This window comes from Lates calcarifer, linkage group LG1, assembly GCF_001640805.2.
Source record: "Lates calcarifer isolate ASB-BC8 linkage group LG1, TLL_Latcal_v3, whole genome shotgun sequence".
Classification (NCBI taxonomy): domain Eukaryota; kingdom Metazoa; phylum Chordata; class Actinopteri; family Centropomidae; genus Lates; species Lates calcarifer.
Genome location: NC_066833.1, coordinates 2,774,918 through 2,802,646, shown reverse-complemented (window position 1 = coordinate 2,802,646; position 27,729 = coordinate 2,774,918). Strand labels below are relative to the sequence as shown.

At 40.9% G+C, this 27,729-nt stretch overlaps 1 protein-coding gene across 1 annotated transcript in view; it reads left to right on the top strand.

Moving 5' to 3' along the window:
- mao (monoamine oxidase) overlaps nucleotides 1–27,526 on the top strand; it is a 37,365-nt gene extending 9,839 nt beyond the window's left edge. The window contains exons 3-16 of the mRNA XM_018697333.2: nucleotides 8,008–8,102; nucleotides 8,417–8,554; nucleotides 16,284–16,388; nucleotides 16,494–16,585; nucleotides 16,691–16,832; nucleotides 18,663–18,812; nucleotides 19,750–19,909; nucleotides 20,569–20,665; nucleotides 20,940–20,993; nucleotides 21,085–21,142; nucleotides 21,253–21,350; nucleotides 22,784–22,895; nucleotides 23,832–23,894; nucleotides 23,992–27,526. Coding sequence (XP_018552849.1) covers nucleotides 8,008–8,102; nucleotides 8,417–8,554; nucleotides 16,284–16,388; nucleotides 16,494–16,585; nucleotides 16,691–16,832; nucleotides 18,663–18,812; nucleotides 19,750–19,909; nucleotides 20,569–20,665; nucleotides 20,940–20,993; nucleotides 21,085–21,142; nucleotides 21,253–21,350; nucleotides 22,784–22,895; nucleotides 23,832–23,894; nucleotides 23,992–24,147 — 1,520 coding nt within the window. The 3' untranslated portion in view covers nucleotides 24,148–27,526. The remainder of the gene's footprint in view (nucleotides 1–8,007; nucleotides 8,103–8,416; nucleotides 8,555–16,283; nucleotides 16,389–16,493; nucleotides 16,586–16,690; nucleotides 16,833–18,662; nucleotides 18,813–19,749; nucleotides 19,910–20,568; nucleotides 20,666–20,939; nucleotides 20,994–21,084; nucleotides 21,143–21,252; nucleotides 21,351–22,783; nucleotides 22,896–23,831; nucleotides 23,895–23,991) is intronic.
- The last annotated feature ends 203 nt before the right edge of the window (nucleotides 27,527–27,729 follow it).

Sequence of the window (27,729 nt, the reverse complement as noted above, 5' to 3'; positions counted from 1 at the left end):
AGGCGCAGACACACACACACACACACACACACACACACAGCAGAGTAAGTTTTCAAAGAAAATGAAATGTCACACACTGACAGTGTTTAGCAGCTTGGCATCATGCAGAATCTTTAGAGAAGACAGAGCGAGGGAGTCGTCAAACGGTTTGTTGTGAAATGTTTGTGTTTTATTAAATGTGGGGAGCATAGAGTGACTCTGAAGACTTTAATTTAAAAACACATCCATCATGTGAAAATGTGAGAAACAACGGACCCAAGACAATGTTGTTGTTTTTTTTCAGTAATTAATCATTTGCATCACATATTAATAAAACTGTTGTCCTGAACAGTTCCCTTATCTTATATAGGAAAGAAAAATGTAATTTTTTTTTAATTCATTTGTTGGCTTTCTCGCCAAGAGTTAGACGAGAAATATAATTCTTCTGTGATTCCAACCTTCTCGTGAAAACCTTACATACTCACCTGCCTATAGCATTAGCATTAGCATTACTGCAGCTACATATACCTGTAATTATACACTGAAAAACAAGATAATAGCAAATGTAAACAAAGCTGTAACATAGGCACAGAAGATTGAAACTGTTTAGTTTAATTTTCTCTCCCCTGTAGCTTCATATCAACAACACAGACACAGAAAGCACGTAAGCGTATTTCTCTAATTGTCAAACTGTACCTCACCCATGAACGTACTCTGCAGGTGTCCACATATGTACATGATGTAAATACAGACACCGGTGATAGATTCTGAACTGATGATGCATCTTGCCATCATCTGCCGTCACTGAGGCCTGCTAATGTGGTGTAGACCGTCACAACTGGGAAACACTGGGGGACAAAAGATGGCAAGAGCAGTTGGGAGTGAAAAGACGAGTGACAGGTGGTAAACCAGAGGCGGAATGAGGTGAGAGCCAGACGGAGGGAAAACAGAGGGAACCAGGCAGCAAAGAGAGATAAAGTCAGAAATGGCTAGAGGCTAACAGGCAAAGGCAGCGCTAATAAGAGGCAACAGTGATCATGGAAATGTTATTCTGAAGCTTTTGGTGAATCACTTGGTTCGCTCATTGTTATTTGGATGTTAAAGCTAACAAGTTGTTCTGGTGAGGGAGAGAGAACAGACAGCTGAGAGACCAAGCAGGGGAGAGAGCTGCCTCCAGTCAGATTATAACAACCAAAGCAAGCAGCGCTCTGACCATTTCCTGAATTTGTTTTGCCTGTCTGTATGTTTGGTCCCAAGTGCAGCATGCATGGTGCACAGGTGGGAGGAGGGGAAGGGGTTTTATACAGACACTTTGAGACTTTCTCTGCTGAGGCCAGACGATTCAGAACCACATCTGTTCCTGAAGCTGGTACCTCAGTGATTTTATCAACAAGAGCAAACTAGATCCTTTCAGCAAATACACGGAAATAACAGAGTTATAATTAAAGCACATTTAATCAAATGCTCCTCAGATAATAGATGTGTTTAAATCTGCATGAAAATGTAGAATTTAATGTGGTTAAAGCAGTAAAGTCCTCTGCATTGATTCCTAATCGATTCTGACTGTACCTGTTTTATCCTGTGTGAAAAGCTTTACTCGCTCACTCAGGTCACTAATTCCATGCAGTCATCTCAAGGCTTCGGACTGGTCAGTTAGAACCAGGTGTAGTCGAAATGTGTCTCACCTCACATTAACCTGAACCTAACCTCACCCTAACCCTAACCACCGGGGGGGTTTGTTCCAACAGGAACCTTGAGAGTCTCCAGGCATGATGGCACTGCCTGCCCTAACAGGACATAGCAAACAGGATGTTATGTGGTCAGGATCACAAATCTATTAGCTTAGCTTGGCAGATGGTCACACAGCTAATAGGGTGCAGCAGGATTCATATCAGTCCTGAGAGGAGCATCTTTGTCAGCCTCATTATTTTATTTCGTTATTTGTGAAATAATCAGGTGGACGAGAAGAAACCGAACATGTACAAGCATTCAGCACTAATGAGGATAAATCTGAAAACATATTCCACCTCCTGACACTGACTGGTGTCTGGCATGATACTGATTCCTTACTTGACTTCTTTTATATGTTAATATGGCAGAGTCATAGAAGCCAATAAGTCCAAGGTCCATGCCACCACTGACTGAAATAATAATGATAATGAGGGAAGTGTTGGTCGCTTTTTTATACCTAGTATGAGGTAGTGGATGCTTTCAAAGTGTGTGTGTGTGTGTGTGTGGTGTTTGGTGGAGCAGTGCATCTGAGACTCTGGGAGATCGGTGTGTTTCGGTGTGTGTTCATGCTGAATTATACAGTCAAATGTGGCACACACACACACACACACACACTATACAAATGCAGTTTGTTCCTGCCAAGTGGCTCCATCTTAACAATTACTGTTGTCAAGGAAACTGTGTCTGTCTCTCTCTTTTTGCAGCACAGAGGGCAGAGGATGAAAAGGAGTGTGTGTGTGTGTGTGTGTCTGTGTGTGTGCATACATCTTTCTGTGGTTGTGTGGACAAATTTTGGCTTGAAACCATCATTATAAGGACATTTTCGGACAGTCGCTGTGACATGAAAGGGCAGTGTGAGGGTTAAGTAGGTCAGGGACGGGGGTGAATAGTCAGTGATAATAACACTACATGGTTATTTTCACAATATATGTCAAAGCAAGACATTTAAACGTCAAAAACAATACAGTTAAATATGTATTCATATTCATGTCACAGTCTCAGTAGGACCACTACAGGTCATGCAGGTCCTGTTTGATAGTTAAACGTCAGTCAGGTTTGCAGGTCCCTCTCTTGACATTTTTTTAAAGAAAGTTCTGATTAAATCTGCAGAGAAGCTTTTCCTGTTTTTACTGACTCCAGATTGTCGAGTACCTTCAGGTCAAACACATAAATATCAGTGGTTTTGAAGACTGTGCATCAAGACTATTGGCAATAAAAGCTAAAGTATACAGAGTTGCTTTTATTTTTCTCCTTTCAAACATCTCAGAAGGACCAGACAATTAGGTCAACCAGAGCCCCAAGGTGGTGGAGAGGAGAGGAGCAGTGGTGGGGAATCAGGAGAGAGAAATAAAGAAGAGAGGAAAAGAGATGAAGTGTAAGCAGAGAGATGGGAGGACGAATACAACTGTAGTAGAAGGACAATCAGAGGCACAGATTTACTTACATTATAGCACCGAACAACACAGTCTCTGTGTCTGTTTAGCTTCAGATACTGTATCTGAAGCAGCAACAAACAACAGAGTCTGACTCAAAAGGAGCAGGGTGGGATGTGTCTACGATCATCAAGCTCAGAAAAAGAATCAAAAAGTACTGATAGTGTAGTAGAAATACTCATTAATGAAGGTGCAACATTTACAACATTTAAGTCAGCTCCACCCAAGAAAACATGTTTAGGGATCTATTGTTTATTAAGCATTGGTAATCTTTACTTACAGACAGGCTTGTCAAATGATTGCAGTAAGAAATGATTAAACACACCTCTATGGAAATGAGGAAGAGATGGACAGACTCAAAAGGTGCATTATTAGCAGCCCAGTGAACTTCATGTTTAATGAGGACACAATCAGCCTCAGCTCTCTGTCTGTTCTCTGACCAGTGCCATAAAATAAAATGTCTCTGTTTCTTTCTGCCTCCCTGCACACTTTAATTTTTGGTCTTGTCATTGAGATTTTCATGCAACACAGGTCAGTTCAGTTCCTCACGACAACTTCACAGTTGATATACCTGCGCACATTTGCACCTGCTTTTTAACAGGCTGATCATTTCGTCCCATGCACACTGCATGACCCATAGATGTCCAGTACAATCAACCTCACTTACCATATCTCCTCCCTTCTCTTGTCTGATCCCTCCTTAAATACATATGCACAAAGGAAGGAGACAGAGCTCTGAATGCACACCAGCTGTGCCTCAGATGACAGGAAGACTGCGCTTCGAGGCAGCTGCGTCTGTTTGATAAATATCAAGCATGTCTTTAGGTGCAGAAAGCCTCTAACAGCTTAGGAAATCTGTCTCAGAGTGAGGACAGGAGGAGGAGGAGGAGAAATTTCTGTTCTCTCTCTTCAAGTTCTTCATGGTTTCCACCAAAGACTGGCTGACCTTTTTCCTCCATGTGTGAGCCCCTTGGGCATATTTATATTTCTCATGGCTGGGGGTAGAGTAGAAAAACTTGGAGTTATTTAAAGGATAGGTTCATCATTACCAGTCAGGTGCTTATTATGACCAGTGAAACAGGTTTTTGCCTACTGTAGTCATTCCTCCTTTTCATAATGGCCTTTAAAAGATCCTTTACAAAGACTGTCGGTGAAAGTTATGGGGCTCGAAATCCACAGCTCTTGTTCTGTGCAAAAATACATGTATATTTCAAAGTTAATTTCAAGTGAAGTTAGGCTTCAGCAGTCTCTGTAGAGCACTTTCGGGTTTTGGTCGAGGAATCTAGGACTGGAAAGATTGTGACCACAGAAGATACCCACTTGACTTGTTTAACTCAGACTGCTGGAGCCTCATACTGGCTTCAGATAAATATGTTTTTACAAAGATGGAGGAGTGGATTTTGCACCCAGTTACTGAAATTCCTTTAGAGACAGATGTCTTTGAGGATTGATTAAATCGAGTGAAAACTGTCAGTGACATCAGTTTCAAATTTGGTGAACCTGTATCTGCACTATCTCAACCTGGTAAATGGCTCTTGATGTTTTAAACACTGCAGATATGCGTGCTGCACCTGGGAAATGTTGTTGTTAATGGTTGTGTAATGGTTGTGTGTGGTGTGCAGTTACTGTTTGAGCTGCTGCAGAATGTAGCAGCAAGAGAAACATCCCGAGACACAAGCAGGACTGCAGATGTTTGCCCAGCATATAAATCTCTCTGTATACAGACCCAAGGGAAGAACAGATAAATACATGAAGCATATAAATACATGCACATATTTCCATATTTCCATGACAACATTTCCTGAGTCCATGCACATAATCTCAGGTTTTTCGGCCTTATGGTCTTTCTGCCTCCCTGCTGCATGAGTTGAATTTCAATCTGCTTCGCTGTCTCTCCTCTCAGCTGAAGTTCAGTTCAGGAACAGTCTAAGAGTGTTGATTTTTCCTGCAGCACAGTTCATTTCTCTTCTTTGTTTCAGGATGGGGGAATGGAGATAATCAGCAGGGGAAAGCTCAGTCTGAATCCTTTGAAGTGATGATAGCTTTAGCTTTATACTTATTACTGGTCATATTCAAGCAAGGCTTTTTTATTAAACAAAGAAAAAAATAATAGCTTCATTAATCCAAACAAGTTTTCTGATCAAAGCAATATCCGAACAGGAGGCTACTTCTTAGCAGTGATTGCTGGAGGCATAAACAAGTGATGCAATCAGATGCTCTTTGTTTTCGAAGACAGAGACTGACCTTTTGAGCTGAGCGCAGGTAATAGCATCAATTTAACAGGGGAAGATTTGTGAGCCTCCTGGTTAGGACTAATGCTTTCTCCAAAGCCTGGCAGGCTGGGAGTATTTGTACAGGGAGGGAAGACTGAAGTTGGGTAATGCAGGACAAACTATGTTTAAGCTAATATAAACCCTGCTGGCCTTAACGGGGCTTAGCAGGGTTTGGATGGAGGCAGTAAGAGGGTGAAGATGGGAAAGCAAGAAGGGAATTCAGGGCGAAGGCCAGATAAACATTTGCACAGATGTGTGTGCCTGCTGAGGGAGTGGCTCTGAGCTGCTTCGCGCTGTGCTGTCTATTACAAGCCACTGTGCCTCCTGCTCTTGTGCTCAGCATTTATTAATCTTGGCTAAGATGCAGGCCTAAAAGACTAGATGGCCAGAAGAATATGGGCACTCATATACTTTTATGTGGTCTGGGACTGTTTTGTGGCTTAGGTTAGGGCCCTTGTTTCACTGCTACAGCATACAATGATAATCTCAAACAACACACACACTTTCCTGTTCCAACATGATAATGCCCACAAGCCAGTAAATGGTTCTCTCAGAACTTGACTGACCTGCACAGAGATATGACTTCAACCTCATCAAACACCTTTGGGAATAAAACAGTCACAAAAGAAGGCGCTAATGTGCGAGCCCCAGATTGTAGAAATAAGCAGTGCATTCATTTTCCCCATACCCAGTGTTAGGTGACTGACAGTTGGAGCATGTCTATGGCTTGGATCAGCATGAAACTCTGGATTGAATCATCGGTCCAGAATATTGTTGGAAAATATCTGGTTCTTTGAAGAACCATGGCTGCCAAGGTGCATTCAGGTAAGAACCATCTGATGTCTCTTCTGCTGGCTGCAGGAGCTAAAGAGTACACAGTCTGCAGAGTGAATCACTGTTACTTTCAGACTTTAGATCAGTTTAGGATGAATTCAGTTATGGTGCTGTGTTTTGTTCTTAACTGCAACAACAATGTGTTGAATTCATTACTGCTGTGGTTCTCACCTGTGCCCGGCTTCTTCTCGACAGCAACAGTGGCCAAAGCTCATGGGTTATAGAAGCATTTCTTGTTGAATACTGAGTGTCGCTAATTCTCTGAAAATTACAGACCTGATCAGATGAATCAAAGACCAAAAGACCAAAACATGGTTGTTCCCTGAAAGGACTTTCAGAGTGCCTTGCCTAATACTACACCTGTAAAATAAAGTGACTCAGTTTCTATCTAATTAAGAATTTCGAATTTTTCTACTAGACCTAGGACCTATTAGATAATTTCTTAGTTTTTTTTAACCTATAAACTTGATACTAACTGTATCAACTAACACTGTCTCCATTTCTCTTATCATAGTGCCAACATGCATAGGCATATCTTGGAAATATTGCAGTAATTTACAGCTAAATACCAGCTAACTGTTGGGGGACGACTTCTAGGAAACTTGCTGGAAAATGTGGGATCCATGAAATAATGTGTCACTAACCAAGAAAATTTTGAAATGGGAAAAACAGATCCTTTGTTGTTTCTCCAAGTGTCAAGCCATCGTCCAATATCAGTGTTGGACCTCACTTGTGCTCTTGTGGCTTAGTGGGATCAAATCTTTGCAGCCAGGTTCCTGAGACTTTGTGGAAAACTTCCATAGAAGAGTGGACGCTGTTGTAGCTGCAGTCTAACACCCATGGGTTTGAAATAAGACACTTAACAATCCCATATCCCAGTGTTATGTTTCATATCCACATACTTGGGGCCATGTGATGTGTCATATTAGCAGTGAGTGATATCTTGCAAGTAAGCATTTATCTCTTATATGTTCTATAAATCATTCTCTTTGTTTATGTGGTTTCTGTGCTTTTGAACATCTGCTGCACTGATATAGTCCAGTACCACTGAGCCATATGCTGCACACTAATCCTCTACATGTGTGTGTGCATGCCTAAGTGCATTTATGTTATGTCTTATTGAATTAAAGTTATGAGAGGGATTGCCTGAGGTCATTGTGTGAAAAGCTGTTTTGCTGCGATAGATTCTCTGGTTGTTCAGTCAGTCAGTATATGCATGTGAAAGTCAAGCTCTACTCTCTGTTTTCCCTCACATGATCAGCAGGTCAGCTGGCCTGTGATTTGTTGTGGAAGTGTTTCTCTCCCTCTGGTGCCTGCAAAGATTTGCCCCTCCCCCTACTCTCCCATCTTTCCCATAGCCCTCTCAATATCCAGCCAAGTCATTCGAAAGGCAAATACTTAATCCTTCATTTAATCCTTTCTCAAAAGAGACAAGTGCACAAAAAGCTATACTGTTAAAAAAAAAACATAAATGAACACAATTCAAACAGGCACCTGACTAGCAGTAAAGAATTTGTTTGTTTGTGTTGTCATTTGCTTGTATTCAGAAATCCAGTTTAAACATCTAACATGTCCAGAAGTTACCCAATCAAGAGGGCCTCATAAAGACATGATGAATGTTTTCAAGAAGGTGTAGCACTAAGCCATTCTGTCATAAAGTTTGATAGTCCTCCCCCACCCTTATGTGCCACTACAGAGGGAATTAAGACTAAAATATGTCACCTTGCTCATCTCCCTGTTTCTATGTCTGTCTGCAGGGTTAAGTGCCGCCAAGTTGTTGAAAGCCCAAGGACTGAGCCCTGTAGTGTTGGAGGCCAGGGATCGTGTCGGTGGTCGCACCTTCACTGTGCGGGTAAGACCAGGAGAGCCAACACTACTGCTATCAGAGGGGAGCATATGCAGCATTGATTACTTTTCCCACCAAATGAGTTTGCTGTTGCAGTTATGTTGTACTAATGTTGTAAATGTCAGATTCAGTCCAGAAACAAAAGATTAACACCTATGTAGAGTTGGGTGTCATCTGCATAACAGTGAAAATTAACACTGTGCTTATGGATGATAACATATGGACTAAAAATATTTATGTAGTTCATGAATACAATTCATCTGCTAGGCATCTGTGATGCAATGCATTTAGTTTTTGTTTTGGGGTTTTTTTTGTTTCAGAATAAGGAGACAAAGTGGGTTGATCTGGGCGGGGCTTACATTGGACCGACTCAGAACCGCATCCTCCGATTGGCCAGAGAATACAACATAAAAACCTACAAAGTCAACGAGCAGGAGAACCTGGTGCATTATGTCAATGTGAGTGTCCCAGCATCTTTGTGTGTTGTTTTTTTATTTACTCCCAGCTTTGGCTGAGATCATATCTGTACAGTCTGGCTCATATGACAGATCCATACATGTTCCAGATGTGTCCTTCACTTTGAGTCCTGCAGTAAATGTTGACCACTTCCAGAAAATAACGCAAACATCCTGAGTCCAAGCCATTATCTAATAGACAGGAAATTCATGTCTGTGTTAATGTTCTGGCATCATTCAACTGGCCATGGCAGCAAGGACATATATATATATATATATATATCAACTATAGTTAAAATGTTGACAGCTAGTTCCTTGACTTACATCAAGTTTGCCTGGTTTTTCAGTAGAACCTTCACTGAATATACTGTGTTGTATATGGTGTGTACTTTTTGTTGTAGAGCTTGTTATGCATTAACAGATAAGACCACATTACTTTCTGTCCTCAGACAAAAGCCAGAACTAATATAACAGCCCAGGCTGTATAACAGTATCCTTACATCAATATACTAAATATACTGCAACTAAAGACAGAAGATAATCACCTGGTTGAAATAAAGGCCTCATGGACATGTTGTATGACACTTAGCAACTAACATAATCTGTAAGAAACAGTAACTTCCTGGAGTCTCTGATGTTGCCTGACTACTTCACAGTGACTCCATAACACCACAATGTGATATTTATATTTAAGTTTTTGTACAGATTAGATAAAGGAGATATATTTATTTATTAGTGAAATCAACAGAGCAAAGCTACCCCCCCCCAATTTCCAGTCTTTGTGCTAGGCTCACGTAACCGCCTGTGGCCTGTGAATTCATATTTATTTTTCAGACAAGAGAGTAAATAAGTGCATTTTCCAAGTATCTGTTGATATGATACGTCTTTGGTGAGTTATTATATATTCATTGACTTCCACCCCCCACCATCTTTACCTCCTGTTAGCTGTCACCCTCAGTAGTAGCAATAATGCACAGCAAGCTGTTAGCAAGAACCACCAAAGCCAAATGTTTGCTCAGGACACATCCCAAGTGTGAGTATTTGCCATAGGCACGGCAATCTCAGACTTTCCCAATCTTAAGAATGAAATCTGTCAATCAAATCAATAATTGGCTCCGAGCTGTTACTCTAACTGACTGGTTATAATTAGAGGTGACAGCTGAGTTTAATTGCAGTAACTGGCAGGCATGACAGATGAGCTGTACAATCTGCTACGGACGTGTGATTCAACCCTTGGCTGCCATTAAAGACATGCTCTGCCTCTGATCAACAGCTAGGTTAGCACTGCTCCTCTGTCTACCCTGGTGCTCAGAGAAGACTGAGGTAACACTCAGAAGAAAACCAAACATTGTGTCCTCCCCATGACTGGACATCCAGCCAGCCACCCCTCTCCTCTCCAGCATTAGTGACTGGAGATGCTAATCTTTGCCTGAGGGATTTCTGTAATACAGTTTCTCTTTCCTCTGAGTGGTTGAGAGGAGCAGAAGCAAACAACGGAGAAAGGAAGAAAGAGACACTGAGGCCATCTTTCTTTGTTCTTGCAATTCTTTCCTCCATATCCCATTAGTGTGGATGCACCACTGTCCTTAACACAGTTGTGTTCCTCCACCTGATTTGATTTGCCATTGCTGCCATGTACCCTGGTCATACTACCTCTACTGTAAATCACTGGACTGCCTGGTGTGGTTGCCAACTTTCTGTGTGTGTGTGTGTGTGTGTGTGTGTGTGTGTGTGTGCGCGCGCGTGCGTGCAGTCAGGATGGAGTAGCGCTTATCTCAACATAGGCTGTATTCAAGTCATTAAATCTCAACTTCAAAGAAGGACTTTGAGCTTCTGGGGGAGTGGACGCTGACTCACACATCAAACAAACTTTCACTGAATTGATATCGACAGCTGTTTCCTCACCTCCTTTCACATGCACGAGAGGGGCAGAATGTGTGGAAATAACCTCCTACAAACAAAATACTGCGTCATAAATCACCACAAAGTTTAGTTAAAGACTTACACAACAAGTTGGGCATTATAAGAGTCAAACAGCTGATTTACAGTTGACACTTGTTTAGAGCAGAAGCCACTCAGTGATTCTCACTGGTAAAGAGTAAATACTGTCTGCTGCTTCCATACTCCTGTAAGAGTGATTTCCACTGGAGGAGCAGAGATATTGAACTGTGTCTTAAACTGCCCTGAAACCCACAAATTGTTAATTTGCTAAATCAGCACTGGTTAATGATAATCTGAAAGGCTGCCATTAAATGCAACAAACATGGTATAGATATTTCCTCTGTCCATCTCATCACTGTGTCCTTCACACTGATGCACTATTGACACGACCTACTTCAGCAGTGCTGTGAGATTTCATCATCAACAACTGGTGCAGACAGACACTAGAAAAGAAATCTTTGGTTTAGGACTTGGACTGGACAGCCTGGTGTTATGAAGCACTGGGCTACGTGAGCTCTGCATCATCCACACTAGCGTGAGGGAGCTCCTGTATGAGTGTGTCTCCCTAGCTACTATCTCTGTAAGATCCACTCAAAGACCCAGACTCAATTACACACACACACACACACACACACACACACACAAATGCGAGCGCCACTCGTAGCTTCCTGGCTGGTTTCCATGGCAGCATGCCTCATCAAAAGCTGCTCACCTCTATCAGTGTCAGACAGTTTATTTGTCTGTGTGTGTCTGTGCATTCATGCATTTGTGCATACATATGTGTGGAGTGGTGAGGGCAGCTCTGTCTCTGGTGTCACTGCTCCCACAGCAGCTGACTCTGCAAAAACACTCCACCACAAAACTCAAAGACCAGCGTGGTCTCCAACTAAAGATTAAAGCTGGTGATATTCTAGATGTTTCTTATCAGCAAACCTTATTAAAAGACCAAAAGCAATGATGAACTGATGCTGCTAATATACTGTGTTTATCCAAAGCCTGAAACATCCTGTTCCTCTGTGTTACTATTAAAAACATCAACGAACCATGAGATGTTTCCTCATCATGATGAACACCGTAGTTTATTTTGAGTCAGTCCCACATACACTGAGGAATGTGCAGCTGAAAAACCCTCCCCAACTAATGCACTAATGCAATTTTATTTTTATCATTGATGAATGTTCTGATTTGCTGGTCAGTCGTTTATTTTGTGAAACGTCCAAAAGGGACTGAAATAACTCATAATTAAAGATTAATTTTCTTCTTCCTCCATGTCAGTCTTAACTTAGTATTTGTTGATAGTAAAGAAAATAAAGAATAAAGCTAGCCCTGTTCTGTGACTGTGCTCACAAACCTGAGAATCCAAACTATTTATGAAGCATCTTTTGACTTGACTTTGAGGCTGAAGAGCTGGTTGAATAGAAACATTGCTTTTTCAGTCCAGTAAGGTTTTAGGAGCTTAATACTCTGTGATCCTGTACTGGCCTCTGTGCAGTATCACCAACAGTCTCACCTCTAAGTGAAACCTCTGATTGCTGCATGTCTCCTCTCATCAGCAGTTCTGAATGAATCAGGCTGTTATTTATACTTCACCACATGGAATTTGAAACATGCATGTTGCTGTTGTGAGTATCACTACACTGTGTTTTGATTGTAAGTGGCTTTGGATTAGCCAACTTAGCTATTCAGATAGATAAGCTCTAAACAGACGCAGCATGTATGTGGCTGCACAGATCTGAACTCCATAACAAAGGGAAGCACACAGGTCCAGATTTACATTGATCGAAGCTATATGATAGTGTCGACATTACTTCACACAACCGGAGCCAGAGTAATAGTAAAGCAGCATGTGTGCCAAGCCATTGTGTAATTAGGGTTAGCTTTCAAGCAAGCCACACAGCTAATCAGCTTTTCTATGGCAGATTGTAATCCAAAAGGCCAGTGCTGGCTTCCCTTATCAGCAAACTACTGCCTAACAGACAGCTGCAGCTCTCAGCACAGGATTTATTAATGAGGCATCACTATCAGAGATGGGGAAACAGACTTTGATTAAATACTGTCCCTGGTTATCAGAGATTGAGAAAGAGCACTGGATTTTGCCATCGCTCCTCCAGCAGCGTGGAAGTCGTGCATGTTTGCACGTTCACAGGACCTCTGAGGGAAATGGCTGACGGCTGTGCAAGTCTCAGCTATAACAATCCACAACATGTTTCATTGATGATAGGAATGTGTAGTTGAGTAATAGTTTCCATTTGTGCTGTTATCTAAATTTAAATAAAAGATTAGATTTATAACAGCGTCCTCATTTGAAGTCAATGAACTTCAGTACACTCATTTTTCTGTAATCATTTCCAGAAGCTTGTTTCTTTAAAGGTGAAGAAACATGTTGTATATCACGTATATTGTACTCAAACATCCAGTCCACTGTGTGTTCACTTAAAGCTGCATCAAGCTGGATACATCTGACACATTATGACTTTATAAAGGTGGTATGGTGAACTACACCTGTTTACTTTTCAGCAGACACACAGCGTTTGTATTGATCTGGAGTTGTGTTGCTGGGCACAGGGTGTCCAGTATTCACTTTCCTTTTAGCTGTGGTCATCTGCACCAGCTCAAGCTTCAGCTGTGAGACGCTGGTCATTAACTTTGTCTTTGTGACCAGTGACCTGTGTCTTCATGAAGTGTTTGGTCGGTCCTGTGAGTGAGGCTGAGTCCCTGCTTACTGATGTGAACACAGATGCTGCCGTGCATCCTCTCCTCCCCCTTATCCTCCTTCTGTATTCACTAGGCTGGCGTCGCCATGGTAACAGACCTGTTGTTCCACAGCAACGGACAGTTTTGTGCACGGCAGTGGGAACTGTACTGTCCACGGCCTGCGAGACACTTCATCCTCTGTCTCTTTCTGTTTCTGTGTTTCAGTGCGACAAAAACCAAACAGGACGACTCATTAATAAAGATGCGTCTTGACCAGGAGTTTGTTGTTATAGTGAAATAATACAAACAGATATTTTTCAGATTATAACTAACTGTAGAGCAGCAGGTGTCCATGTGAGAGGAAACTTAATGGGAGTAATTAACTGTGGTAGTTAGATAGTGAGTGTTTGTAAAATGCTTCTTGGCCTCATAAAACACAGTTCATCTTAAGTGAGAGTATCTCAGAGAGCCATCACTGCACTGATGGCCTCACTGTTCCAGCAGGTTATTGGTTATATATTAATACTTTGTGTGGGGCCTGTCGTTGTAGCCAGGTATTGATTGATCAGTATTGGTTGATTAGATTTCCTCATACAGAATAATTAACAAGCTCCAAATTAAACTGAAATCTAATGCCAGTGTAGAGTTTGTATTGTTATATTGAAAACATAATGGACTATTAGATACTTCCATATCTTAACCAACGTACCACAGCTGATTAGTTATTGGCCTGTGCACACACACAAATACAGAAAACAACAAACAAATCAATGCACACACCAAAGCACTTAAAGACAAGCAGACAATATGAAACACAAAGAACAACTTGCTTCTCAGATCAAGGTTTACACTGAGCAGTTCTCACTCCTCCTCTTCATCATCTGTCCAGTTCATTCACTTTACAGAGGTTTTAAACTCTGATCTTTTCTAATGGAGGTGTTGTTCAATGGTCTATTAGTCATTTCCCAAAACACTGCAGTCAGTCTTTTAGCACACAGAAAACAAAGATCTGTAATTGTTTGTTCCTTTGTGATAAACTCTGTTCTTCCTGGTGCAGCCATGATATAAAACCAGCATCCAGTGGAGAGCTGTTCCATTTTATTTTCCTACATTACCAGTGAATGAGACAATGTTTCCTTCACCTCAGTAAACTTAGAGCATAAATCTATATCCGTATCACTGAGCTGCTTTTATACTGTACAAGTGACAGAGAGGTGGCACAGTGCCGTCAGTAAATCTCTGCTCTGTGTTATTTTTATACAACAAAATTCGCATTCTTCAGTGTTTCCTTTTTGATCTTTCCATTTGTCTGATATGTTATGTCAGCTCAAGCAAGAAACTCTTAATTTAATACTTTTACTACTTTAGTCATTTTTTGTACTTAAACTTCTGAAAAACTTGATCCTTTGACTTTAACTTTCCCCATGTAGAACCTTCAAAATTCAACACACCGTGCTTTCTACACCACATGTTTTCAGCTACTTTGTCTTCATCAGGGTGATAAAACCTACCACACCTTCCACATTTCTGTATCTGCTAGTTTAGTTCAGTCATATTTGAGATCTTTGCACTTGTTATGGAAATGTTATCTCCTCAGAGGTTAACCTGTAAAATTACTAAACAAAACAATTCACATTATACGAGTGTCAGAAGCTGATTTGTGCTGGTATTCAAGATATTTAACTTTAACCATGTGAAAAGACACCTTTCAGTATTAAAACCAGACATTTATAGACAAGTTAGCATGTTTATAAAGTGAGATAACAGCTGGGGAAACTATAACAATTAAACAAACAAGTACATTTTCTATAAGTGTGGTCAGGACAGGATCAGGACAGGATCTCCAATAAAATAGCAGTAAATTACATTACAGGCCAAAACGAGATACTGTATATAATAAGAGGCCATTAGTGGCTTGATACTGGTGCAGTCAGGGCCAATACAACAGTATGAGAGTGATAGCAGGCCTGTACTCAGCCTGTAGCCACAGCAGAGTAGTGATCCACTGTGAGGCTTCACTATACGTGACCATTCTTTGTTTCTTTCAGGGGAAGCTTGAGTTTAATGGGGTTTAAAACAAATTTACCTATGAAGCTAAATGTCAATGACGTTATGCCAGAGAGGCTGTGCACGGTTACTGTAACACACATGCATGAATGGACACTGTTCCTTCTACACAGAGGTGATTATTAGAAAGCAACAAAAAGTGATCTTTATCTGGAGTTAGTTCTCAGAAACACCAAACACAGACAGCAGCTGTTAACTGAGTGCTGACCCTCAGTAACTGTGATCCCTTTGAAACCACTCACCTACCCACTCTGTCTGCATTTGTAAATCTGCCAGGTGATTGAGAAATAGAGTTTAGTAGTTCAGACTCTTATCACACCTGAATCAGTCGTAAAATATTTCACAACTGGCAATATACCAGGCTGTGCCTCTTACTTTCTACTCCCCTTTTTGAATACTGCACACAGTCATTCTGACTAAGCAGACTGGAGGTCAGCTTAAGGTCGACTCATCTGGGTTTTCAAAAGCAAATACCTGTACTTTTACTTTGAATCTGCAGCTTATCGCTCATAGATTTTGAATACATGTAAATATACTGTGATGGTTTTATTTCTCACTTTTCTGGTGTATCTGAGTGTAAAATAGTTTTTCTTTAATAGTTTTTACAACTTGAACTGCTGAATGATAAATATTTTAAGTGATTATAAGTAAAGATTTGAACGTAATCGTTGTAGACATCTGGTCTTGACACTTATGATAAGACAGGCTTATAGCTGAGTTGTGCTGAGAGAAAGGACAAAAGGATCAGTTAAAAGTTGGTCAAGACAATGACAAGACTAAAATGAATGCCTAGAAAATCTGTAAAAAAAATAACCAAAGAGCAGCTGAAAAGAAAAACACATCAGATGTGACAAACAGGCTGTAATCAGGGAAGAACTTCTGTATTATATCACACACAGCATCTGCTGATATCTAACCTAAAACACCAATTTCAGATAAGTATATTGACAGTGAACAGGTGACAAAAATGTGAGAAAGTAAAAGTTTTAAGAATATTTTTTTAACAATAGTGTTGATGTGTGTTCAACAGGGAAAGTCTTACCCATTCAAAGGCTCCTTCCCTCCCATGTGGAACCCCATCGTCCTGCTGGACTTCAACAACCTGTGGAGGACAATGGACGAGATGGGCAAGGAGGTAAAGCAAGAGTCACCGCTGCTGTTTTCTTTTACTTTCCACCCTGTGTGTCTTATCTTTGCCAGATGTTTTTGTTTCTTGCTCATCCTGCTCCCTGTGCTTCAGATTCCCAGAGAGGCTCCCTGGAGAGCTCCTCACGCTGAGGAGTGGGACAAGATGACCATGCAGGAGCTGTTTGAAAAAATCTGCTGGACCAGGTAACACAAAGCAGGAGAACAGAGGGAAGGATTTAACAAGTCAGATACTTGTGCAGGATCTCATACATGATGTTTCAAACTGTTGCTTGAATCCCTCTCTCCAAGTACTGTTCGTCGCTTCGCCACGCTGTTTGTCAATGTGAACGTGACCTCTGAACCCCATGAGGTGTCGGCTCTGTGGTTCCTCTGGTATGTGAAGCAGTGCGGAGGAACCATGAGGATCTTCTCCACTACTAACGGAGGACAGGTACGTCTGTACCTGGTGTCTGTGTCTGTGTGTGTGAGCGTGCGTGAGCGTGCGTGCGCAGTAGCTGTATTTGTACCTGCACATGTGGCCCACCTTGTTTGTTTAGAGAGGCAGGCGCTGTATTAAAGATCAATGTGAGAACAAAATAATCTTTTGTAAATCTCACCTGATACCCACTGAACTTGAAATATAATCACAATACTTCAGTATCATGTTTCATCTTTCTTTATTATTTCCCAGGTTCTGTATTTTCCACTCAATGTCTTGGAAACTTTCCTCATAATTTCCTAAAAATTTGCAGGTATTTAGCTGCTAATCTCTAGGATATTTCGAAGAAAGGCCCACACAGTTTGAACTGATTATAAGGAAAATGGAAAAGGTGTTAGTTGCTACTGGGTGAATAAGTGATGTTAATATCCCAGAAAGTCTAACAATAATTCCTCATGCTTTGAGCTGCACACATTATAGAACTGATTGGTAATCTGTAATTCATTACATTTACATCTGTGCTTCATGTTGGTTGAACCATGTTCACCTGTAGTTTTCAGCTGCACTGGAAATTTCTTAGTTTTGTTTTTCAGGCCGATGATGATCAACAGATAAAACACACTAACCCTAACCCATGCAGCGATACTCATAAATGTATTTCTACTTAATTACCACAAACATTATGGGGGAAGTTTCCTGGACATTACCTGGAAAATACTGATGTTTAAAATAAAGTGTTACCCTAAAAAATCTCTCTGCAGAAATCTTGCTGGTAGACAGAGGCCAGTGCAGAAGAGGCTTGCCAACAAGTGGTGTAGGACTTAAGCTCTCTGTAGCCCATGGAGATGTGTTCACTCATGCAAAGCAGTGCGAGATCCTCCTAAAGCCTTCTAAATCAGCCCGAATACATTTACCTTAGTTTACTGCTGATCAGCCTGGCATAATTAGGAGCCTGACAAAAGCTGTTTTCTTGGAGTGCACATTCTGTCACCGTACTTTGTAAAGCTGAGCAGCCCTGTTGCCATAGCCACTGAGAAACGGGACTCTGTTAGATAAACAGACGACATTGTAGCCAGCTCTGTTGTCATTTCCCGTTTGTTAAACCTTCCCATTTCAAACATGCACAGTGTATGTGTACAGTGTATGCACATAAACAGACATTTGATATTTTGTTTAAAGGAGAGAGTTATATGAGGCGTGAAGCGCTGCATACACAGGCACATTTGGTTCTCTTCACTTTCAGTGCAACTTTCCACTGAAACAGAAATAATAATTTTGTCTTTAATCAAACAAGACAAGCACAGACTCACCTTGTTGCACTGCCAGAAGTGATTCAGGTTTGTTTAGCTCGTAATTTTCAGTGACTGGCAGCGAAATTCATCCAAATGCCACAGCGGAATGCACACAATGTGTTTCTGATCAGGGAGAACAGAGAGACGTTGACACTAACCATATGGAAAAGGTCACTGTCTATTTAATTTTGTGTACGAGAGCTTTAGCAGCACTTAATCTGTCTCCACCCCCTCAGTCCTCTCTGTCATTCAGCAGTCGCCAGTCTGAGCTTTGAAAACATGTTTTCCCTCTTTTGTTTGTGGTGAATGATAGAGGGTGGATTGAGAATAACACCAACATAAATCTGCAGATTTTATCAGCTTTCCTCCCTAAATGTAGGTTTTATTAGCCTGGCAGAAGTCGCTCTGAGTGGGATCACACTGGATAGGAGCAATTTCACCCAATATAAACTGCAAGTAGAACATAAAACCCTGGACCAGATCCCTCCAGTCACTCTGTGGCGTGCCCTCCTCAGCCGCTGACCCCCGCTCTCTTTGTCCACCTCTGCAGGAGAGGAAGTTTGTAGGCGGCTCCAGTCAGATCAGTGAGTGCATGGCCAACGAGCTGGGCGACCGGGTGAAGCTGCAGTCTCCAGTCTACAGGATCAACCAGACCGGGGACATGGTGGTGGTGGAGACGCTGGACAAACAGACTTACATGGTAACCATCAAAGCAGCATCATGAGGCTGCTACAGCCACACAGTGGTGGAAAGTCACCAAATACATTTATTTAAGTACAATTTTGAGGTGCCATTTCTATTTTGTGACACTTCATACTTCTACTCCACTACATTTATATGACAGCTGCAGTTACTAGTTAAATTTTCCATTAAAAATATATGATAAACTTATGAAATATAAAATAAGATTAAACCAATGGTTCCCAAATTCTTTTGGCTTATGTCAGCTCACAATAACTCAGTGTCTGATTGTGTCACTAAAAAGACACATCCCTCTAAACTTCTCACATGGTTTCAACTTTACACAGATCTGTGAAGCAGAAGTTTGTCTGGTTTTCTTTTTCGTCTCCCATTAGTCATTTCACATTTCACCTTGTGACCCTTTAGAGAGACTGGACCATAGGTTGGGAACCACTGGATCTAAAAGTAGATCAAACTAAAATGCTGCATGAGCATCGATGCTTCAGCACTAACTATCTAATAATGTGATACATAATTTAATATAAGGCATATATAATATCGGTTCTTTATTTTTGCATGATTGTGAATGCAGGACTTCTATTTGTTATGATGCATTTTTACACTAATGTAGTGAAGTAAACAATGTCAGTACTTCTTCCAGCTCTGTAGACATACTGTATTTCTTATTATTGTTATTCATTATTCTATAATGTAAAAACAAAAAGTCTGGATATAACAGCACTTACAGACATAATATAATACAATAATATATATACATAATACAAAATATAACATCTCCACCAAAACACTGAATCACTGCAGAAACTGCAGCTGGCAATGTTGTTCTGTGCTGCCATCTACTGGTTGCTTGGCAACCTGCTGCTACGAGCCATGTGATGCAGCTCACACTGTCCTGTCCTGTCTCTCTCTTTTTTTTCTGTCTGTCTTTCTCTTAGGCCAAGTATGTGATCGTGGCAACTCCTCCTGGTATGAATCTGAAGATGCACTTTAACCCAGAGCTGCCGCCGCTGAGGAATCAGCTGATCGCCCGTGTCCCCATGGGCTCCGTCATCAAGTGCATGGTTTACTACAGGGATAACTTCTGGAGGAAAAAGGGTACACAGGAAGGAATACTGTAGAATATGGATATATTTTATTTTCAAGTCATACTAATAAAATGGGATAAAATGACTTCTAATAACACAACATATAAATGACTTTCATGTTCCAAAAACAAATAAAAACCAAATCATTGATAGAAAACATTTTTACTGACCATGCATTGTCCAAATACTCAAACAGGTTTTCCTAATTTCAGCCTGTTTCCATACAAAAATAATCCTTTTTAGTTTTACTGAACAACCTCTTTCTGGAGTTAAAGCACGAAGAACAAAACAAAACAAAATATATTAAATGTTAATATTTCATTTAACTCGCACAAATGACAAAGCTCATCTTGTTCTTCAACAAAATGTCCTGTTTCCACATTTAATGGTAAGATACCACTTACCAGTCGTTTCTTTTTATTCAGATTAAATTTCCCATAATTCTCAGCTTTGATAAAACCATGCTTGAACTAATGTCTGTGTCCCCCACAGGAGGATTTTCTAACGCAGTCTGAAAAAATGAAAATAATATTGTCTGCATAAAGAGGGGCACTTACATTTAATTAAGCATGAAGAAAATTATTAATACAGACTGCAAACAATGTTGGAGGAAGCTATCTGAAGCTTGTGGGGCTGTGTAACTCTGACTCTGACTGTGTGTGTGTCCAGGTTACTGTGGCAGTATGGTGATTGAGGAGGAAGGCGCTCCCATCGGCCTGACGCTGGATGACACAAAGCCTGATGGGACTGTACCTGCTATTATGGGGTGAATACAGAGCTCCAGACAGTTCTTTCCAAAATGAAATAATAATATTAGGCTTACTCAGCATTCACAACATGGCCAAAAACAATGAAAACAATGGACGTTAAAGGATGCATTTCTGGCACTATTAAATATTCTATATCTCACACAATGACCAGAAGCAGCAATGTATTAGTCTGTCTCACACTACTTTCTGATTTCTGTGTTCACACAAAATTGCTTTTACTAGTGAAGTTATTTTCTAGTGGATATTTTTTCTCTTTTCCTACTCCTCCAGATTCATCCTTGCCCGCAAGTGCAGAAAACTTTCAGGCCTGACCAAAGAAGAGAGGCGAGTGATATAGTTGAGACAATACAGCAGATTAATACTCTCACAAACTGAAGGATCAGTTTAAGCCAAACTCTTTTCTTTCTGCTTTTAGACTGAGGAGAATCTGTGAGATTTATTCCAGAGTGCTGGGCTCAGAGGAGGCTCTGCACGTGAGTTTGGGTGCAGACTTCACCATAACGCAGTGGTTCCCAAATATTTTTAAAACACTTTCACTGCAATTTTTGTCAAGACTCTCCATGTGTCCACTTGTGTATTTTAGCCAGTGCACTATGAGGAGAAGAACTGGTGTGAGGAGGAGTACTCTGGGGGCTGCTACACTGCCTATTTCCCTCCAGGAATCCTTACCCAGTATGGCAGGTCAGTCTCACGCACACAATCCCTTTCATATTCAGTGGCTATTTGGCAGGCATTTAATATCCTGCAACAGCAAATAATATGTTCTAATGCACAATGTTTTAAATTAGTCCAAATCCATGGTGGTTTTTGTCAGATTTTTGTTTCTGATAAACTTAAAAAGTCATTATTGAAACCATTTGGATTGAGACAAAACAGTGTGTTCATTCATCTTTGGACAAAGCTGATGTTTTGTCCTTTAGATCAGGCCACAGCACTGTAACAGTGGCTATGCTTGTTACAAATGATATCATCAATTTTTAAGTAAACAGCACTGTGCAACTCTATTTGTTGATTTGTATAAAGCGTTTGACTCTGCCGTTACAAAGTCTTGGTTGTGTAGGCCTTAGTGAAACAGCTGTGAATTGATTTAACACCTATCTATCTGAAACAACTCAGTGTTTATTGGTAGAAAACAAAGAAAGTTGTCCCTCAAGGATCTATTTTAGCCCCTAGTTTATTCTCTAATTTTATAAATGACTTAAGTCAGGGAATCAATCCAGCTGAGATACATTTTTATGCTGACGACACAATTATTTATTATTTATTTATGATCTTCACTTGCTCTCGATCAGAAGCCGAGCCTATAACCTTGACACTGGAAGGGATGGACCTAGGTGCATGGCTGTATGAAAAGTTGTGCACATTGATAATTTATTAAAAATGCTCTGGCCTAAACTGGACCTTTTTGCCATTTAAAAAATGCTTTCCATTTGAAGCCAGATTGTACAAAGCTCATTCACATCAGAAGTGGGTTACAGTGATGTGATCCACATGCATGCAACTTTATCACTACGTAAAAAAAACTGGACTCTGCTTATCACACTGCTTTATGTTTTATAATGGATGCAGGCATTGTCTTTCATACCAGCAACACTAGCACTAGATCTGCTAATCACATTCTTTTAAATGTCCCCAGGGTGCACTCAGAGCTTGGCAAAACTCTGTTTTCCTTTTATGCACCTTGGGCATTGAATGAGTTGCAAAATATGATTACTTTAGAAGCACTCCCCTCACTAAATATATTTCTCCTACACATTGCCTACACACTGCCCTGAAGGATACATGTTGCTGTTTTATATGACTATCCAGCTGTTTTTAAATGTGTAACTTTGTATAAGATGGACTGTGTTACAGATGTTGATGTTTTCATTCTTTAGCATTCATGTATTTATTTTAATTAGGCGAATTTTTCTAACCCCTAAAAGGACTTCCTGGGGGAAGAGATCTTGTATCTTACATTTACAGGAATTTAAACCATGAGATAATAAAAGCCACAGCAAAGACTTTAACTCAGGGTTTGTAGCTCTTTAAATTAAATGATTCATCGTCACATTGTTTTATGTTCACGGAGACAACTGGTGTATTTAATGTTCTTTGTCTTCTCCTGTCACCAGGGTGCTGAGGGAGCCAGTTGGCAGGTTGTATTTCGCAGGCACAGAGACAGCCACAGAATGGAGTGGATACATGGAGGGGGCAGTACAGGCTGGAGAGAGGGCAGCCAGAGAGGTCAGAGCACAGACAACCTCAAAACACTGATCTTTCAGACACCAGGAGATCCACTCATATCTACAACAGAGAAGAGTAGAGGTGTTCCAGAAAAGGACAGAGGTACACAGTATGTAGTCATCATCAGGAGCAGGTAGAGATGTGAGGAAACAACAGGTAACGAATACCAGGTGTGCCTTGTGTCAATTAGCCGGTGTTTTCCAACCCCTCCACCTGCTCCTGATGATGGTGATGTACCAGCAAATGCCTCTGTGCTTTTTGGGATTAACTTACCTCCTCTCTATTCCTCTGTCTAAGTTAAATCTCTCAAAACTGCCACAGTTTTTAGACACAAGTTTCTCTCAACACATTGATGGTGAACTGGAGATGAACACAGAGTTTTTCACATTTTGTAAATGACTGGTGTGTTTGTTCAGTGTGCATCGCCTGTTTTTCTTTTTTCCATGTTGTAATTCTGTCTGAATAAATGTTTCAAATGAGGATCTTGATTGCCTCGCAAGCACCAGAGGACATTTTTTCGGTTATTTTTTCTTCATGAATCAGATTCTCCCAGCAGTAAATGGATTTTCCCCCTGGTCATGTACACCCATGACTCAACAGGGGGCGGCCCACCTCCCAGTTTGAGAACCACTCATCAAGGCTGTTCATAAAATCACACTGGTGCTCGTTGACTCTGCTCATGAAAATGCTTAAAATGCTGGTCAGTGCTCCGGCACAACCAGAAGTGTATGTCCCTCCACCCACTCAGACTGCTCCAGAATCAGCATTCACTCCTGTTACAGGAGATGTGTGCGTTGATGTGGAGAGGTTGTGAACAAAATGGACAGTCTGCAGATTTGTTCCAGAGAATCACAGAACCAAACTCAAATTCTTATCATGTTGAAATAAATGTTGATATGAGTGTCCTGACTGACCACCCACTGTGTTCTGTTGCAGATCATGTGTGCAATGGGTAAAATCCCCCAGAGTCAGATCTGGCAGTCAGAGCCTCCGTGTTTGGTGAGAGAAATCTGTCTAAACATTCATGAACCACATGAAACTCAGAAGTTGAATGAAGGGAACTTAAACCCGTCTCCACCCTCTGTCCCTCCAACAGGAGGTTCCAGCTCTTCCCTTTGTCACCACCTTCTGGGAGAGGAATCTGCCTTCAGTCGGTGGGCTCCTCAAGTTCATGGGCTTCTCCACCTTCCTGTCTGTTGCCACTGCAGCCGGCTTAGTGGCCTACAAGAAGGGCCTCCTCCCCCGAAGTTAAACCGCCCACACCAATCACCTCACTCCTCTGCATCTCAAGGGGGATGCATCTCAATAGACACTGTACTCATGTGCACTACTTTATGTTCCAGGCTACAAAGTAGTGAACTATATAGGGTATAGGATGTTTTTTGAGAAACACCCTGCTGTAACAAAGACTGTTCAGCTCATGCAAAACACTAATGCACCGTCACTCTGTGCACAAAAGAAAGAGAGAGCGAGACGAATAGTAATGAGCTGATTAATCATAAAGAGATGCTAGTGTGAGAGGAATGAAGAATTAACTTCATCTTAAATCTACTTCAGATTCAACTTTGAAACCAATGAAGGAAAAAGATCAGAATCAACTCAAATAATATATCACTATTAACACTCCACACATTGCCAATGACATTCACATTCTTGATGACATGAGAGTTTTTTAACTCATCATGCTTACTGTGTGTGTGTATAGGCTTTGTTTCTATGCATGCACACATGCTTTGGTGAGCATGCACTTGTGAGTGTGTGTTTGTCATTTGTGTACAAAGTGCGAGTGTATGTGTGTGTGTGTGTGTCTCCACTGTGTCTAATTACCTCTGCTGATTTTAGGTGCTGATTTATTCTGGCCAAGCAGCTGTAGCTGTTTGATGAGATCCTGTAACATCAGAATAGAACAGAGTTGTGCCATTGCCCATTACAAAATCACAGAGGAGGCTCAGAGATAAAGCTGGTGATATTCTATGTTTTTTATTTTGTCAACTAATCCCATGAAAAGATAAAATCCGACAATGAATTGATTCTTTTACCAGGTGTTGTCTGTGCAGATGAAGCCTCATCTAGCTGTGCCGCAGAGCTCCTGTGAGAGCTACTGAAGACACATCAGAGAGTCACAACGTTGCACTGGGTGACATGTTTTTTCACTACGACGAACATGAGCACCACTGTGTATTTTCCTTCAGTCCCGCATACACAGTCCTGCTGTGGTGAATACTCACTACCAGTATACCAAATGTGTATTACTCCACTGCATAAAATACTCCCCAGCTGCAGTGCCTGGTTGTTTTTTGTGGTTTGGCAACCTGTTTATTTCCCCCAGTAGCCAAAGTGGCTTATGCAGTTTTTTGAATTTCTAAGCTTTATGTGAAAGCCCACGCTCTGACTGGTCCCAAAGCTCTCCAGGAATTCCAGCTCTTTGTTTTATTTTTCTCCAGTTTTCCTTCTTTACTCTTGGTTTCTCTGTATGAGGATGAAGTGGAGTCATCCGCCCTCCAGATAAGCTCAAATCTGCTCAAGCTGAAACATTTTCAACTCGTGCAGACGTTGACTCAGTTTTATTTATATATCCAAGAACCACAAATTTGCCTCAAAGGGCTTTTCAACTTATACAACATGAGCCAAACTTGACTGTAGTTTATTGAAATCAATCCAACAACACTGCTCTTGTGCCAGATATTACTCACTAACATCCACGGTTAAAAATAGTCCCTACTCCTGTTTGAGTAACATTCACTAAATAGGACAGAGCACAACTGCTTAAGGAAATTACTGACCGTACTATATATTTGTGAGCCGTTTTTAAAGATGTACATCCTCTCCTCTCCTTTATAGAAAGACCCATTCATCATCAGCTTTTATGTGATGTGTTGACATTAAAAACAGAATAATACCAGCTTTATCCTTCAAATTAAACCCTGTATTTAGTGGTAATGTAGTGCTACGAAGCTGCTCTGTTTGGTTATCTTTTATTAAATGTAATGGAAGCATTCGAATGTATTTTCTTCAGACTAGATAATACAAACTATTTGTTGCTGTTTTATGAATATCTGATTTTTGACAAATATGTTTCACCTTTTTTCTCATTTATAGTAGTACTGTGGTTAACCAAAACCAACATAGTATGTTTCCTAAAAAACTGACGTGAGTGTTGGATTCTGTTGATTTACACTGTTGCACCTAATAGATGCTTCATTGTTTTATTTACACTTTAGAGAATCCAATGAGTTCAAATCTTATATCATCTCAAATCATATCTTTGCTGAAAAGAACAGAAAATCGCCTCCTCTTTAACTTCCGACAACAGATGAATAAATGAAGCATTGTTCTCAGAAAGATTATACAGACATTTGGAGAAATAAATCTCACGCTTAACACTTAAAAAACATAGCAAACAACTTGCATGAAATACAAATTTTTGACCACAATGAAAGCAATGAACTTTGACGTTAGCAACCATTCGTCAGAGTAGGACTCGTGTTTTTTCGTAACGTGATGGAAATCTGATTCGGGAGGTAGATTTGAAGGAAACCAATCAACACATGACTGAATCTAAAAGAGTTCTTCTGTTCGTGCATCTGTTCTGAAGGTCACTGTGCTGTGTGTGCAGCTCTGTACGCTCACTGAGAGAATCACACTGTTCTTGTCCCAAAGACTGGTATGTGCATGTGTGTGTGTGTGTGCATGTGTGTGTGTGTGTGTGTGTGTGTGCATCTGTGTGTAGTTATCTGTTGTGCCTTAATGGAAGTCGTAGTGTTTTTTGTTTGTCATTTCTCTCAAGTGCCTGTGTGACTCTGACACTCTCTGCCCTTTGCTCCCCTCCTCCCCCTCCCGCCTGCACTGGAGGTGAGATGAGAGGTCAGATGGACCAGGTCGTTGGTTTAAGCCGTCACCGCTAACTATCAATACACAGGGATCAGCAAAACAGCAACACCTTGTCCCTCTCGGCATGTCATTTTTAAATCCCCCCTGTATTACCTGAGTTATATCCTCAGTATAAACTTGACTCAGGTAAAGCCGGGTGTAGAAACAGTGTCACCTTTGAATAATAGAGCTCAGACTGTTGGGTTTATAAAACTGCTTATCTCCAGTGAAGCCAAGTCAGTGTGTGTTTGTATCGTGGTTGCAGTGCTTCACTCTGTGTCTCTGCTTGTTGTGATGCCTTCATGTCTCTGTAGCTGCTTAACTTCACCCTGTTCGCACTGACCCCGCCCCCCAACCTTTACCCCCATGACTACCACTGGTTTTGCTCTCTCCCAGGTCGACTTTAGAAATAAGGATCGGGCAATGATACCGCTCACATTTTAACCCATCTCTGAAAGTGTTCATGTTTACGGCTGTCTTACATAAGTGAAAAAAAAAAAGAAAGCCAGCACACTCTGTCCGTCCTTCGTAACTACAGTATGAGCACCAAACCATCAGCAGACATAATGTGTGGTTACTCATTATCTGACCCTTCTTCACTGTTTTCTGGAGACCTGAGACTGTCCCTCCGTCCCTCTGTGCACATGAGCCTCCTTAATTATTCCTGTGACCCGTTCTTTGATGTCTTTGATTCCTCAAACAAAGCTGGTGATATTTAAAAGACAAAATGTGAAATAAATCTTTTACTCATATGAAAACAGTATGGTGTTTCATTGTGTTCATTTCTGCTGAGGAAATGCAGGCTTGTGTATTATACCGACTTAAAGAACTGAGATCTGCAGCCAGGCAGGTGAAAGCTGAGGTCCAGCAGTAGTTTCTGATCTTTATTAGTCACACAGAGGGTTTTTTCAGAATAAAGGTCTTTGGTAGCCTAAACGCTAACATTTTAAAGGGATAGTTTGAC